The 17409-nt window shown below is 44.6% G+C and overlaps 1 protein-coding gene across 1 annotated transcript in view; it reads left to right on the top strand.

Moving 5' to 3' along the window:
* Window positions 1-17409, top strand: part of LOC141584688 (uncharacterized) — a 119867-nt gene that overhangs the window by 27931 nt on the left and 74527 nt on the right. Inside the window, exon 3 of the mRNA XM_074400170.1 lies at window positions 13815-13935. Coding sequence (XP_074256271.1) covers window positions 13815-13821 — 7 coding nt within the window. The 3' untranslated portion in view covers window positions 13822-13935. The remainder of the gene's footprint in view (window positions 1-13814; window positions 13936-17409) is intronic.

The following is a 17409-nucleotide window of genomic DNA, read 5'->3' as shown; positions in this document are numbered from 1 at the left end:
CCGTGCTCAGCCAACCTCAATTTGTAAATCAAGAAAATACTAGTTCCCTGGAACCAAAGTTTATGTTTGAGATAATTAGGAAAGAAAAATAAAATCTCAGTGCTGAAGGAAAGGCAAATGGCACAGTTGATTATTGAAATTTCAGAAGAAGGCTGGGTGCAATGGCTTACACCTATCATCCCAGCACTTTGGGAGGCCAAGACAGGCAGATCACTTGAGGTCAGGAGTTTGAGACCAGCCTGGACAAGATGGTGAAACCTTTTCTCTACTAAAAATACAAAAATTAGCCAGGCGTGGTTGCACACACCTATAGTCCTAGCTACTCAGGAGGCTGGGGCAGGAGAATCACTGAACCTGGGAGGTAGAAGTTGCAGTGAGCCGAGATCGTGCCACTGCGCTCCAGCCTGGGTAACAGAGGAAGACACTGTCTCCAAAAAACAAAAAAGAAAGAAATTTTAGAAGAATTTAGTGGATAGATTATTACTTTACTATATTCTGTAGCCTTGTGTTAGCAGTTGCAAGGTAGTTTATGTTTAAACTTTTATGTAGTCAGTCAAACTATCAAAAAGTCCTGTCCACATCATGATAAACTGTATAAATATTTGCAAACCTCTTCATCTATACCATGGAAAATTGGTGGAGTAAGTGTAGGTTTTTTTTTTTTTTTGAGATGGAGTCTTGCCCTGTCGCCCAGGCCGAAGTGCAGTGGCACCATCTCAGCTCACTGCATCCTCTGCCTCCTGGGTTCAAGCGATTCCCCTGCCTTAGCCTCCTGAGTAGCTAGGACTACAGGTGAGGGCCACCACACCTGGCTAATTTTTTGTATTTTAGTAGAGATGGGGTTTCACCATGATGGCCAGGATGGTCTTACACTCCTGACCTCATCCTCCTGCCTTGGTCTCTCAAAGTACTGGGATTACAGGTGTGAGCCACTGCATGCTGCCATAAGTGTAGATATTTAAGCAGATGAATTATTAATGTTTAAGTATTGAAATGAGTAAGGGAATGTAATTATGTCACACCTCTGGTATGGGACTTTGGACTCCCTCTGTTGCCTCCTGCTGGATGGCAAATTGTTGGCCTGTGGAGACTGAAGGATACACTGTCACCTTCATTGAAAACTCTAGTCCAGCAGGAAAGTCCTCATTTCTGAATGTACCATTTCCTCCAAGGCGTTTTTTTTTTCAGATGGAGCTTTGCTCTTGTTGCCCAGGCTGGAGGGCCATCGGGCGATCTTGGCTCACCACAACCTCCGTCTTCTGGGTTCAAGCAATTCTTCTGCCTCAGCCTCTCTAGTAGCTGAGATTATAGGTGCATGCCACCATGCCCATCTAATTTTTGTATTTTTAGTAGAGACGGGTTTTCACCATGTTGACAAAGCTGGTCTTGAACTCCTGAGCTCAAGTGATCCATCTGCCTCGGCCTCCAAGTGCTGGGATTACAGGTGTCAGCCATCATGCCCAGCCTTTTCTTTTGGAGACAGGGTTTTGTGTTGTTGCCCAGGCTGGAGTGCAGTGCTGCGACCTTGGCTTATGGCAACCTCCATATTCTGGCTCAAGCAATTCCCCCGCCTCAGCCTCCCAAGTAGTTGAGACTACAGGTGTGTGCCACCATGTATGACTAATTTGTATTTCTAGTAAAGATGGCATTTTGCTATGTTGTCTTGGCTGGTCTTGAACTCCTGGACTAAAGCGTTCCACCTGTCTTGGACTCCCAATGTGCTGTGATTATAGGCATTAGCTACTGTGCTCAGCCTATTTTTAACTTTTTGAGGAAACACCAAACTATGTTAAAAATAGGCTGCACGGTTTTATATTCCCTGTACAGTATTTAAGGATTGTGATTTTTCTTTGACCTTGCCAACACTTGTTATTTTACATTTCTTGGATTATAGCCTTTCTAGTGTGTGTGAGGGAGTATGTCATTGTGGTTTCTGTTTAGATGGCCATAATGACGATGATATTGATCATCTTTTTATGTGCTTGTTTTCCATTTGCATGTCTTATTGGCAAAGTGTGTGGTCAACTCTTTCTCCATTTTGTAATTTGGTTGTTTTTGTTGTTGAGTTATGCAAATTAACATTGTGGTTAACAGACTGTTGTTAGATATAAAATACACAAATATTTTCTTCCTTTCTGTGGGTTGTCTTTTTACTTTTTCTTTTCTTTTCTTTTTTTTTTGAGACAGTCTTACTCTTGCTCAGGCTGGAGTACAGTGGGTGCGATTTCGGCTCACTGTAACCTCTGCCTCCTGGGTTTAAGTGATTCTTCTGCCTCAGCCTCCCAAGTAGTTGAGATTATAGGCTCCCACTACCATACCTATCTAATTTTTTGTATTTTTTGAGGGGATGGAGTATTGCTCTGTCGCCCAGGCTGGCGCACAGGCTGGCATGCAGTAGTGCCATCTCGGCTCACTGCAACATTCAGCTCCCAGGTTGAAGTGATCCTCCTGCCTTAGCCTCCTGAGGAGTTGGGATTATAGGCACACACCACCATGCCCAGCTAATTTTTGTATTTTTAGTAGAGATGGGTGTTCTTCACGTTGGTCAGGCTGGTCTTCAACTGCCAGCCTCAGGTGATCTGCTTGCCTCAGCCTCCCAAAGTGCTAGAATTACAGGTGTGAGCAACTGCACCCTGCCACTCCCGGGCATTTTGGTTTTCTTTCTTTTTTTCTTTTTGAGATGGGATCTTCCTCTGTCAGCCAGGCTGGAGTGCAGTGGCTTGATATCGGCTCACTGCAACCTCTGCCTCCTGGGTTCAAACATTTCTCCTGCCTCAGCCTCCCAAATAGCAGGAATTCCAAGTGCATGCCAGCAAGCCTGGGTAATTTTCTTATTTTTAGTAGAGACAGGGTTTTGCCATATTGGCCAAGCTGGTCTTGAACTTCTAACCTGAAGTGATCTGTCCACCTTGGCCTCCCAAACTGCTGGGATTACAGGCCTGAGCCACCATGCCTGGCCTTTTCTTCCTGTGCTGTTGCCCAGGCTGGAGTGCAGGGGTGTGATCTTGGCTTACTGTGACCTCCACATTCTGGGCTCAAGCAATCCTCCCGTCTCAGCCTCCCAAGTAGCTGGGACTACAAGTGTGTGCCACCATGAATGGCTAATTTTTGTATTTCTAGTAGAGACGGGGTTTTGCTATGTCGTCCTGGCTGGTCTTGAACTCCTGGAGTCACGTGATCCACCTGCCTCAGCTTCCCCCTGTGCTGGGATTACAGGCATTAGCTGCTGTGCCCAGCCAATTTTTAAGTTTTTGAGGAAGTACCAAACTATGTTTAAAAACCATTTTCTGTTCCCCATACAGTATTTAAGGGTTGTGATTTCTCTCCGACCTTGCCAACACTTGTTATTTTACATTTCTTGGATTATAGCCTTTCTAGTGTGTGTGTGAGGGAGTATGTTGTGGTTTCAGTTTAGATAGCCATAATGATAATGATATTGATCATCTTTTTATGTGCTTGTTTCCCATTTGCATGTATTATTGGCAAAGTGTGTGTTCAACTGTTTCTCCATTTTGTAATTTGGTGGTTTTTGTTGTTGAGTTATACAAATTATACATTGCGGTTAACAGACTGTTGTTAGATATATAATGCACAAATATTTTCTTCCTTTCTGTGGGTTGTCTTTTCACTTTTTTGTTTTGTTTTATTTTGAGACCAAGTCTTGCTCTGTTTCCCAGGCTGGAGTGCAGTGGCACAATCTCAGCTCACTACAACCTCCACCTCCTGATTTCAAATGATTCTCCTGCCTCGGCCTCCCAAGTAGCTGAGATTACAATCTCCCACTACCATGCCCAGCTAATTTGTTGTATTTATTTATTTATTTTTGAGATGGAATCTTGCTCTGTCACCCAGGCGGGAGTGCGGTAGCACGATGTCGGCTTACTGCAACTTCCACCTCCTGGGTTCAAGCTATTCTTCTCCCTCAGCCTCCTGAGTAGCTGGGATTACAGGCCTTCATCAGCACGCCGGGCTAATTTTTATATTTTTCATAGAGACAGGGTTTCTCCATGTTGGTCAGGCTGGTCTCAAACTCCCAATTTCAGTTATTCTGCTCACCTCAGCTTCCCAAAGTGCTAGGATTACAGACCTGAGCCACTGCATCCTGCCACTCCCAGGCATTTTGGTTTTCCTTCTTTCTTTTTTAGATGGGATCTTGCTCTATTGGCCAGGCTGGAGCGCAGTGGCCTGATATCAGCTCACTGGAACCTCTGCCTCTTGGGTTCAAGCAATTCTCCTGCCTCAGCCTCCCAAGCAGCTGGGATTACAGGTGTGTGTCACCACGTCTGACTAATTTTCATATTTTTAGTAGAGATAGGGTTTCACCATGTTGGACAAGCTTGTCGCGAACTCCTGACCTCAAGTGATCCGTCTGCCTCAGCCTCCCAAAATGCTGGGATTACAGGCATGAGCCACCATGCCAGCCTTTCTTTTTTGAGACAGGGTCTTATGCTGTCTCCTAGGCTGGAGTGCAGTGGTGTGATCTCAGCTTACTGCAGCCTCCGCATTCTGGGCTCAAGCAATCCTCCCATCTCAGCCTCCCAAGTAGCTGGGACTACAGGTGTGTGTCACCATGCCTGACTAATTTTTGTATTTCTAATAGAGACAGGGTTTTGCTGTGTTGTCCTGGCTGGTCTTGAACTCCTGGACTCAAGTGATCCACGTGTCTTGGCCTTCCAATGTGCTGGGATTACAGGCATTAGCTACCGTGCCCAGCCTATTTTTAACTTTCTGAAGAAATACCAAACTATGTTAAAAGTAGGCTGCACCCTTTTATATTCCACATACAGCATTTAAGGGTTGTGACTTCTCTGTGACCTTGTTAACTTTTGTTACTTTATATGTCTTGGATTATAGCCTTTCTAGTGTATGAAGGAGTATGTCATTGTGGTTTCCGTTTAGATGACCATACTGATAATGATATTGATCATCTTTTTATGTGCTTGTTTTCCATTTGCATGTCTTATTGGTGAAGTGTGTGTTCAACTCTTTCTTCATTTTGTAATGTGGTTCTTTTCGTGGTTGAGTTATACAAATTATACCTTGTAGTTAGCAGACTGTTGTTAGATACATAATGCACAAATATTTTCTTCCTTTCTGTGGGTAGTCTTTTTACTTTCTTTTTTTCTTTTTCTTTTTTTTTTTTTTTGAGACTTAGTCTTGCTCTGTTGCTTAGGCTGAAGTGGCACGATCTAGGTTCACTGCAACCTCTGCCTCCTGCATTCAAACGAGTCTCCTGCCTCAGCCTCCCAAGTAGCTGACATTACAGTCTCCCGCTACCATGCCCAGCTAAAATTTCATACTTCTTTTTTCTTTTTCTTGAGATGGAGTCTTGCTCTTTTGCCTAGGCCGGAGTGCAGTGGTATGATCTTGGCTTACTGCAACCTCCCTCTCCTGGGTTCAAACAAGTTTCCTGCCTCACCTCTCTCGAGTAGCTGAGATTACAGGCTCCCACTACCATGCACAGCTAAGTTTTTGTATTTTTTTGAGACAGAGTCTCCCTTTGTCACCCAGGCTGGAGTGCAGTAGTGCAATCTTGGCTCACTACAACCTCCACCTCCCGAGTTCAAGCGATTCTCCTGCCTTAGCCTCTTGAGTAGGTAGGATTACAGGTGCATGCCACCATACCCAGCTAAATTTTGTATTTTTAGTAGAGATGGGGTTTCTCCATGTTGGTCAGGCTGGTCTCAAACTCCCAGCCTGAGGTGATATGCTTGTCTCAGCCTCCCAAAATGCTGAGATTACAGGGGTGAGCCACTGCACCCTGCCACTCCCAGGCATTTTGGGTTTTCTTCTTTTTTGAGATGGGACCTTGCTCTGTTGGCCAGGATGTAGTGCAGTGGCATGATATTAGCTCACCGAAACCTCCACCTCCTGAGTTTAAGCAATTCTCCTGCCTCAGCCTCCCAAGTAGCTGCGATTACAGGTGCATGCCACCTGTAATTTTTGTATTTTTAGTAGAGATGGGATTTTGCCATGTTAGCCAAGCTAGTCTCAAACTGCTGACCTCAAGTGATCCTTCTGCCTCCACCTCTCAAAGTGCTCGGATTACAGGCCTGAGCCACCATGTCCAGCCTTTCTTTTTTGAGACAGGGTCTTGTGCTATCTTCCAGGCCGGAGTGCAGTGGTGCAATCTCAGCTTACTGCAACTTCTACATTCTGGGCTCAAGCAATCCTCCTGTCTCAGCCTTCCAAGTAGCTGGGACTCCAGGTGTGTGCCACCATGCCCGGCTAATTTTTGTATTTCTACTTGAGATGGGGTTTTGCGATGTTGTCCTGGCTGGTCTTGAACCCCTGGACTCAAATGATCTACCTGTCTCAGCCTCCCAATGTGCTGTGATTGCAGGCATTAGCTACCGTGCCCAGCCTATTTTTCACTTTGTGAGGAAATATGAAACTATGTTAAAAATAGGCTTTACCATTTTATATTCCACATATGGTAGTTAAAGATGGTGATTGCTCTCTGACCTTGCTAACACTTGTTATAACCCCTTCCTTATCTTCAGTACACACCTTTTTTTTTTTTTTTTTTTTTTTTTTTTTTTTTTTTCAGAATCTCACTCTTGCCCAAACTGGAGTGCTGTGGTGCAATCTAAGCTTAACTTCCACCTACCAGGTTCAAGTGACTCTCCTGCCTCAGCCTCCCAAGTAGCTGAGATTAGTGGTGAACACCACCACGCCTGGCTAATTGTTGTAATTTTAGTAGAATTTTGGTTTTGCCATGTTGGCCAGGCTGGTCTCTAACTCCTGACCTCAGGTGATCCGCCCGCCTTGGCCTCCCAAATTGCTGGGATTACAAGCATGAGTCACCACGCTGGCTGCAGCATGCATCTCCTTAAGGACAGTTCCTGGCCGGGCACAGTGGCTCATGACTGTAATCCCAGCACTTTGGGAGGCCGAAGGGGATGGATCACCTGAGGTCAAGAGTTCAAGACCAGCCTGGCCAACATGGAGAAACCCCATCTCTTAAAAAAAAAAAAAAAAAAAGGACAGTTCTTTTCTGGATCCTTCCTAAGGTTCTGATTTCTAATCCTTCCTATCCCAGCTCACTGTTCCCCCACCCCCATGCCCCCATTTTGCCTCACTTTCTCCTTTCCTGATCCCACCATTTCCCACAATCAGTTCTGGCCTCAGATTCCCACCCTTCAGGTTCCAATGTTCCTTGGGTCGTCCCTCACCCCTGATCCTCTCTGATTGGGGTGGGGGTATGAGCTGGAATTAAAGCCAGCCTTTGTTGGAGTCCTGGGGCTGGATTCTGCATTGTGCTCCCCTGTGTCATTGCACCTTCTCGTTTCTGCTCTTTCTGCTGCTTCATCCTCTAACCTCACCAGCAGATGCTGACCCCACCAGTGGAGTGCCACTCCTTCCCCTCTGCTATTTCTCCATCTCCATCTCTCCATCTTCTGCTCCTGGCCTTTCCTGGCACGGGACCTGAGCTCTGAGCTCTTGCCCTTTTTCAGGACACCATCCTGCTCCTCCTGGTCACCCCGGGGCGGTGGCTGTGGGCTGCGCCACCAGCTGCTGCTGGTCTGGGCCACCCTGGTCAGTGTGACGGGGCAACAGTGCAGTTCACTCCCTGGATTGGCAGCTGCAGATGCCGTGCACTCGGCGACCCCTGCAGGCTGATGTGGGCACTGCCTGGAGGTTGCTGTGGCGCTGCGTGGAGGTTGCTGTGGCGCTGCGTGGAGGTTGCTGTGGTGCTCGTTGGTGCCCAGCGCCCCAAGGGGGGCGAGGCCGGGGTTCCGCTAGCGGTGTCTTCTCGCGAGGCGCCTTCCCTTCTCAGGGAACTCAGTGGTGCAGCCCAGGAGGCTGATGCTGCCCAGGTCGCCATATTCCCCGTGGGGCCGGATGGGCTCTTGCCTTAAGCCACTCACCCTACTCCAGCCACCGCCTCTCCCTTCCCACGGCAGAAGGAGGCGATAGAGGGACCTCCAGGCAGGAGACTGCCGCTGCTCCCCCAGCAGTGGGCAGGGCGGAGGAGAAAGAAGCCAGGAAGCAGAAGGTTCCCGCTGGCCCGAGGGTCGCCCAGGGCTGCGCCCCCTGGTTCCTGCCCGCGAGCAGCTGCTGGTACCCTCCCTGCCAAGTTGCTCCCGGAAAAGCTCTAAGGCTCTCGGGCCTGCAGCGAGGGACACTTTCTTCCTCACTGTGAGTCTGCAAACTCGGGGCCAGGCATTTTCTGCATATTCTTAAATAGGATGCTTCAGTCAAAGGTTGTTGATAGAACCACTCTTTCTAATTATTGCCTGCTGATACAGAGAACATATGAAGATGAAAATAAGAATATTTATAAATAGTTTTGCTGGAGGCGGTGGCTCACCCTGTAATCCCAGCACTTTGGGAGGCCAAGACGAATAGATCACGAGGTCAAGAGTTCACGACCAGCCTGGCCAACATAATGAAATGCGTCTCTACTAAAAAGCACAAAAATTAGGCAGGCGTGGTGGCAGGCGCCTGTAGTTCCAGCTGTTCGGGAGGCTGAGGCAGAAGAATTGCTTGAACACAGGAGGCAGCGGTTGCAGTGAGCTGAGATCATACCACTGCTGAACTCCAGCCTGGCAACAGAGCAAGATGCCATCTCAAAAAAAGAAAAAAGGATATTTATGAATAGTTTCCAAACTTTGGAGGGATCAAGAAGGGAGAGGAGAAACAAACGCTTCCACCCACCTTTGTTCACAAAATTGTGGTTTACCAAATCAGTGTAAATTATAGATGACTTCTAAGAAATACTTTTCTTAAATCTAGAAAACAAAACAAGTAAAGGGCCAGGTGTGGGGCTCACTCCTGTAATCCCAGCACTTTGAGAGTCCCAGGCAGGGGGAAGGAGGAGGACGGGGGAGGGAGGAGGACCGGGGAGGGGAAGAAGGGGCCGGCATCACCTGAAATCAGAAGTTTGAAACGAGCCTGACCAACATGGTGAAACCCCATCTCTAATAAAAATACAAAAATTAGCTGGGCGTAGTGGCGCGTACCTGCAGTCCCAGCTACTCGGGAGGCTGAGGCAAGAGAATCGCTTGAACTCAGGAGGCAGAGGTTGTGGGGAGCCGAGATTGCACCACTGCACTCCAGCCTAGGAGACAGAGTGAGACTGTCTCAAAAAAAAAAAAAAAAAAAAAAGTAATAATCAAAAAAGTTTTAAATACAAGTTATAAAACCATTATCTTAATAGATTTTTTGTTTTGCTTGATCTTATCAGTTTTTTGAACCTTTAGGTTTCCTTATTAGAGTTCTAGAAATTGGTTTTAGTTCATTTATTTTTGTTTTTATTTTTGAGACTGCGTCTCACTCTGTCACCGAGGCTGGAGAGCAGTGGCATAATTTTGGCTCACTGCAATCTCCACCTCCCAGATTCAAGCTATTGTCATGCCTCAGCCTCCTGAGTAGCTGGGATTACAGACATGAACCACCACACCTGGCTAATTTTTGTGTTTTTAGTAGACACAGGGTTAGACCATGTTGGCCAGATTGGTCTCGAACTGTTGACCACTAGTGATTTACCTGCCTTGGCCTCCCAAAGTGCTGGGATTATACGCGGGAGACACTGCACCCGGCCCACTGATTTTTTTTAAAAAAATTTATTTGTAATGTATTGAGGGGGTACAAGTGCGAGTTTCTCACATGCCTGTGTCAGTGTAGTGGTGAAGCCTGGGTAGTTCATTGATGTGAGTTATTGGAAACATGTGTTCAAGAGGGCGCTTTAGTTTTTTCCATAAAAAGCAAATTTGGGGGCAGGGCTCAGTGGCTTATGGCTGTAATCCCAGCACTTTGGGAGGCTTAGGCCAGTGGATCATGAGGTCAGGAGTTCAAGACCAGCCTGGCCAACATGCTGAAATCCCGTCTATACTGCCACCAACTAACTAGGCGTGGTGGCAGCCACCTGTAGTCCCAGCTACTTTGGAGGCTGAGACAGAAGAATTACTTGAACCCAGGAGGCAGAGGTTGCAGTAGAGTATGTGTCCAGCCTAGGTGACAGAGTGAGATGCTGTCTCCAAAAAAAAAAAAAAAGAAAAAAAAGAAAAACAAAATTTGTACTATTGCTGATTACAAATATTTTTAGAATAGAATTCAAAATGGTAACAGTGGATGATGAAAACAGTAGTTATAATGAGAATTGATTAAAGTTCTCAATTCATTAGAAAATTTAATTCCTTATTTTATGTGCAGCATTTTAAGACAGTAACCAGAATCATGACTGACAACATCACATCAGGACCACCAGACTGTGTTTTGTTTGTTTTTGAGATGGAGTCTCACTCTGTTGCCCAGGCTGGAGTGCAGTGGAATGGTCTTGGCTCACCAGAACCTCCTCCCCTGGGTTCAAACAATTCTCCTGCTTCAGCCTCCTGAGTAGCTGAGATTATAGGCATGCACCACTTTGCCCGGCTAATTTTTTAATTTTTAGTAGAGATGGGTTTTCACCATGTTGGCCAGGCTGGTCTCAACCTCTTGACCTTGTGATCCACCCGCCTTGGCTTCTCAAAGTGCTAGGATTACAGGCATGAGCCACCTCACCTGGCCAGAACATTGGACTTTTATAAATTTCATAAAATCTTTAGAATGCATTAATAACTTTTTTCTTTTGAGATGGAGTCTGACTCTGTCACCCAGTCTGTAGTGCAGTGGCACCATCTCTGCTCGCTGCAACCTTCACCTCCCTGATTTGAGCAATTCTGCCTCAGCCTTCCAAGGAGCTGGGACTACAGGCATGTGTCAGTATACCTGGCTAATTTTTATATTTTTAGTAGAAACATGGTTTCAACATATTGGTCAGGTGGGTCTTCAACTCCTTGACCTCAGTTAATCCACTTGCGTCATATCTCCCAAAATGCTGCGATTATAGGCATGAGCAACCATGCCAAGCCATTAATAACATGTTTATACACATATGACTTTAGCAAATATTTAGCATAACAATCAAAATTACAAGTCATACCATATTAAAATTGTATAAATGTATGTAATTTTTGGGACATGTGTATCAACAATATACGCATAAATATAACTGAGATGAGATACATTGTCACCTCGTTTGACAATGCCCTCCCATGCAGTATCACCACATTTGACAATGCCCGCCCATACAACCTGCCAAATAAATCTAATCATTAAATATCTGGCAAGATCTTAGATACATTGTTTAGACTCCCTGAGGGACCCAGCTGAAAAATCCCAAAGTTAATTTGAAACCAAAAATACTTGATTTAGGATTTTGACGCTGGCAAAACCCATCAAAGATATCAAGTTTGAAAACACTTGATCAGAAAAGAATCACAGGTCACTTTTAAAAGAATATTCAGACCGGGCACGGTGGCTGAGTAGAGACTGAGTTTCATCATGTTGGCCAGGCTGGTCTCAAACTCCTGACCTCAAGTGATCCACCTGCCTGAGCCCCTCAAAGTGCTGGGATTATTGGCGTGCGCCACCAAGCCTGTCTGAAACTTGGTTTTTAATGGAAAAACAACTATGCACTTTGTAAGCTTGCTAGCAGGTTTAAGTGTAATAAGTGTGGGAATGATTTTGCACTGTGACTAACATGTAGTAACGGCTTAATTAATATTAACTCTTACTATCGTATAAGAATGTAAGTTACATGAAAGAGGAATCCTGTCCTTTTCTTCTCTGCTGTACCCCCAAGACCATGAATCATGGCTGTCACATAGTAGGCATTCATATTCATTCATTCATTCATTTGGAGATGGGGCCTTGCTCTGTTGCCCAGGCTGGAATGCAGTGGCACGATCTCTGCTCACTGCAGCCTCTACCCCCTGGCTTCAAGCAATTCTCCTGCCTCAGCCTCCCGAGGAGCTGGAATTACAGGCATCCACTACCACACCCAGCTAATTTTTGTACTTTTAGTAGTGATGGGGATTCACCATGTTGGCCAGGGTGGTCTCAAACTCCTGCCTCAAGTGATTCACCAGCCTTGGCCTCCCAAAGTGTTGGGATTACAGGTGAGCCACTGCACTCCCAAAGTGTTGGGATTACAGGTGAGCCATAGTAGGCATTTAATATTTGTTGAATAAGTATTTGGCATTCTTGGAGTTCAGAAAGGGGATGGGGAAGATTTTTAAATACCAATCTGTATATTTATATTTTGAGACAGAGTTTTGCTTTTGTTTCCCATGCTGAAGTGCAATGGTACAATCTTTGCTCACCACAACCTCTGCCTAAGCCTCCCAAGTAGCTGGGAGTACAGGGATGAGCCAACATGTCCAGCTAATTTTGTATTTTTAGTAGACAAGGGGTTTTTCCTTGTTGGTCGGGCTGATCTCAAACTCCTGACCACAGGTGATCCACCCACCTCAGCTTCCCAAAGTGCTGAGATTACAGGCATGAGACATCATGCATGGCCTAAATAAAAACATGTTTTTAAAAGCCACATTGTCCTACAATACCCATTTCTCTTGCATATTTAGGAAACTAAGGTTTCTTTGTCCTAAAGCAGGCTGACATATGGGAAGTAGGATGCAAAATGTGTATGAATGTTTCAGATACAGTTTGAGGTTTCCAAGAGATTTTGTGCTAGGGAAGCTGCTTGCTACAAGCTCCCAAAGCTCTGGGAGGACATAGTATTCATCCTCCCTCAGCAGAGGCCATGAGGCGAGAAGCCCTGGGGAGCACCCAAGCCTTGGGCTTTTAGCATAGAATGTTCAGGTCCTTATAGACTGGGCCCGTGGCACAGAGAGGTCCTGGGTCTCTGGCTTCCTGTGATCTTTGCCTTCCTTGCCAACAGAAAATGTGACCCTCCAAAGCAAGAAACTTGAGAGTGTGGGTCACCACAGCCATGGCATCTGCTCAGAGCTTGAGAAGGAAGGAACATTCTCCAGTGACCTCACAGGGCTAGCATAGGTGGTCACTGCCCTGTGGATCACCCAGCTGTGTCAGGCAACCTGAACTTCATCTGCAGGGATGCAGAGAGGAAAATGTGAAAGTCTTTACGTGAGCACTGAGAAGGCAGATGCAGCAAAAACCTCCAGGTGGTAACTACCCAGTCTGGGACCTGTGGTGGAGAGAAAGCGTATTGGTGATCATGTGTATTTACACTGTAGGGTCACCAGGTGGCACTATGGCCTCGTCTCTGGCTCTGAAAAGGAAAATTTGGACGTTTACCACAGTTAATGTTTAACAAGCCCCTACTCTGTGCCAAATCACTCACCCCTCGCAACAACCTAATGAACTAGGGATTCTTATTATCTATAGTTTATGCAGAAAAAAACAGAGACATGAAAAGGTGAATTATCTTCCCCAGATCACTCAGCTAATAAGTGGTGGAGACAGAATAGGACCTAAACAGTGTGGCTGCAAAGCCCACATGCATTGATTCAACAAGTGTTTATTGAGCACCTGCCATGTACAAGGCCTTGTGTGATTAAATATGGTTATGATTAATAATATTACAATTACAAATCATTGACACTTTTTAAAGTTAACATTTTCTTTTTTTATAGATTTTAGGCACAAAACTGTATATGCAATAATAGTGAAATCGATCCCACTAGTTATGACAGAAATGATGATACACTTAAATGAATTGGATGTTTTAGACTCTTGACAGAAACTGAATGAGGAATGAAATTTATTGTTCCCATTTCACACAGAAGGAAACAGGTGAAGAGGGGTAAAGTAATTTTGCATGGCATGAAGTAGAAATTCAAAGTACAGGAATTTGAACTTTGTTCTGTCCTTTTCTGAGGCTCCCATGCTCTTGACCACTATAGACTCAAGCATCACTTTGTTTTTCCACTCATTCAAGAAAAAAAAATTTTTTTAATTATCTAATAGGTTGGCACTCATCATGAGCTTCTGTTCCCATTCTGCAGGTGGTGAAGCCCTCTATTATCCTGACCCCACAGTTCTTGTCCCATGACCATGGCCAGCTCACCAAGGAGCTGCAGCAGCACGTAAAGTCAGTGCCATCCCCCATGCAAGTACCTGAGAAAGGTGAGTGATCACAGACAGATGTGGCCTGGTGCCCTTGAACAGTTCCTGGTCTTGGCTGCCCCATGTCTCACAGGGGGCCATGACTGGGGGAAGCATAGGCAGTCATAATACGGGCTTTTTCCTCCTTTTTCCTTCCATGCAAGTGGCTTAGGGAGCGGGTAGAGTAGTTGACTTATTTGGCTAAAAAGTACTGTCTTGTGTCAGAAACTCAAAAAGAATCACTGCTGGCATGTTAACCTAGAGAAAAACAACCAGACAAGTGCCCAGCAGTACTTCAACATGTTATTTTATTTATTTATTTATTTGAGGCAGAGTTGTGCTCTTTTGCCCAGGCTTCAGTGCAATGATGAGATTTCAGCTCACTGCAACCTCTGCCTCCTGGGTCCAAGCAATTCTCCTGTCTCAGCCTCCCAAGTAGCTGGAACTATAGGCATGTGCCACCCAGCTAATTTTTGTATTTTTAGTAGAGATGGGATTTCACCATGTTAGCCAAGCTAGTCTTAAACTCCTGACATCAAGCAATCCTCCTGCCTGGTTGTTTCAAATGGCTGGGATTACAGAGGTGAGCCAAAGTGCCTGGCCTAAAGGTTACTTATTATCCTGCAAAATTTAGGCTGGGTGTGGTGGCTAATGCCTGTAACCCCAGCACTTTGGAAGGCAGAGGTAGGTGGATCACCTGAGGTTAGGAGTTCAAGACCAGCCTGAAGAATGTGGCAAAACCTTGTTTTTACTAAAAACACAAAATTTAGCCAGGCTTGATCATGTGCACCTGTAGAGACAGGAAAACTACTTGGACCCAGGAGGAGGAGGTTTCAATGAGCTGAGATTGTGCCAGGGCACTTCAACCCGAGCAACAGAGCCAGATTCTGTCAAAAAAAAAAAAAAAAAAAAAAATTATCCTGCAAAATTTGAAAAGGAAACAAATCAGCAGCTTCTAAACTATTTTTTGACATGACAAGCATTCCTATACACCAGTAATAGACTTCAAGAGAGCCAAATCAAGAACGAACTGCCATTCACAATTGCTACAAAGAGAATAAAGTACCTAGGAATACAACTAACAAGGAACGTAAAGGACCTCTTCAAGGAGAACTACAAGCCATTGCTCAACGAAATAAGAGAGGATACAAACAGATGGAGAAACATTCCATGTTCATGGTTAGGAAGAATCAACATCGTGAAAATGGCCATACTGCCCAAAGTAATTTACAGATTCAATGCTATTCCCATCAAGCTACCAATGACCTTCTTCACAGAACTGGAAAAAAACACCTTAAACTTCATATGGAACCAAAAGAGAGCCCGCATAGCCAAGTCAATTCTAAGCAAAAAGAACAAAGCGGGAGGCATCACACTACCGGACTTCAAACTATACTACAAGGCTACAGTAATCAAAACAGCATGGTACTGGTACCAAAACAGAGATATAGACCAATGGAACAGAACAGAGGCCTCACAGGAAATACAACATACCCACAACCATCTGATCTTCGACAAACCTGACAAAAACAAGCAATGGGGAAAGGACTCCCTGTTTAATAAATGGTGTTGGGAAAACTGGCTAGCCATGTGCAGAAAGCAGAAACAGGACCCCTTCCTGACACCTTACACCAAAATTAACTCCAGATGGATTAAAGACTTAAACATCAGACCTAATACCATAAAAACCTTAGAAGAAAATCTAGGCAAAACCATTCAGGACATAGGTGTAGGCAAGGACTTCATGACCAAAACGCCAAAAGCAATGGCAACAAAAGCCAAAATAGACAAATGGGACCTAATCAAACTCCACAGCTTCTGCACGGCAAAAGAAACAGTCAGTAGAGTGAATCGGCAACCAACAGAATGGGAAAAAATTTTTGCAGTCTACCCATCTGACAAGGGGCTGATATCCAGAATTTACAAAGAACTAAAGCAGATCTACAAGAAAAAAACAAACAAGCCCATTCAAAAATGGGTGAAGGATATGAACAGATACTTTACAAAAGAAGACATACAGGAGGCCAACAAACATATGAAAAAATGCTCATCATCACTGGTCATCAGAGAAATGCAAATCAAAACCACATTGAGATACCATCTCACACCAGTTAGAATGGCGATCATTAAAAAATCGGGAAACAACAGATGCTGGAGAGGATGTGGAGAAATAGGAACACTTTTACACTGTTGGTGGGAATGTAAATTAATTCAACCATTGTGGAAGACAGTGTGGCGATTCCTCAAGGACCTAAAAATAGAAATCCCATTTGACCCAGCAATCCCATTACTGGGTATATATCCAAAGGATTATAAATCATTCTACTACAAGGACACGTGCACACGAATGTTCATTGCAGCACTGTTTACAATAGCAAAGACCTGGAACCAACCCAAATGCCCAACGATGATAGACTGGATAGGGAAAATGTGGTACATATACACCATGGAATATTACGCAGCCATCAAAAACGATGAGTTCACGTCCTTTATAGGGACATGGATGAACCTGGAAACCATCATTCTCAGCAAACTGACACAAGAGCAGAAAATCAAACACCGTATATTCTCGCTCATAGGCGGGTGTTGAACAATGAGAACACATGGACACAGGGAGGGGAGCACTACACACTGGGGTCTGTTGGGGGGAAATGGGGGAGGGGCGGGGGGTGGGGAGGTGGGAAGAGATAGCATGGGGAGAAATGACAGATACAGGTGAGGGGACGGAAGGCAGCAAAGCACACTGCCATGTGTGTACCTATGCAACAATCTTGCATGTTCATCACATGTACCCCAAAACCTAAAATGCAATAAAAAAAAAAAGAAAAAAAAAAAAAAAAAAAAAAAAAAAAAAAAAAAAAAAAAAAAAAAAAAATTATCCTGCAAAATTTGAAAAGGAAACAAATCAGCAGCTTCTAAACTATTTTTTGACATGACTCATAATAAATAAATTCTATATTACATATATATGTTCTATATTTCTTTTTTTTTTTTTTTTTTTTTTTTTTTTGAGACGGAGTTTCGCTCTTGTTACCCAGGCTGGAGTGCAATGGCGCGATCTCGGCTCACCGCAACCTCCGCCTCCTGGGCTCAGGCAATTCTCCTGCCTCAGCCTCCTAAGTAGCTGGGATTACAGGCATGCACCACCACGCCCAGCTAGTTTTTTGTATTTTTAGTAGAGACGGGGTTTCACCATGTTGACCAGGATGGTCTCGATCTTTCGACCTCGTGATCCACCCGCCTCGGCCTCCCAAAGTGCTGGGATTACAGGCTTGAGCCACCGCGCCCGGCCTGTTCTATATTTCTTAATAAAAGATTTAACAAAATCATATTTACAACATGTAATACATATTTTTATTCTTCTTCATTTGTTTTGAATGCTCTTTGCAATCTACAAAAAGTTCAATAGTAGTAATTAAATTATTCATTAAATTGAGCATTATCTTGTCATTTAAAATGATAATCTCAAAAATGATCTTTTATTTTTGAGCTAAA

Source organism: Saimiri boliviensis, chromosome 5 (genome assembly GCF_048565385.1).
Source record: "Saimiri boliviensis isolate mSaiBol1 chromosome 5, mSaiBol1.pri, whole genome shotgun sequence".
NCBI lineage: Eukaryota > Metazoa > Chordata > Mammalia > Primates > Cebidae > Saimiri > Saimiri boliviensis.
The sequence above is the reverse complement of the archived record's forward strand: the minus strand, read 5'-3'. Positions and strand labels throughout refer to the sequence as shown.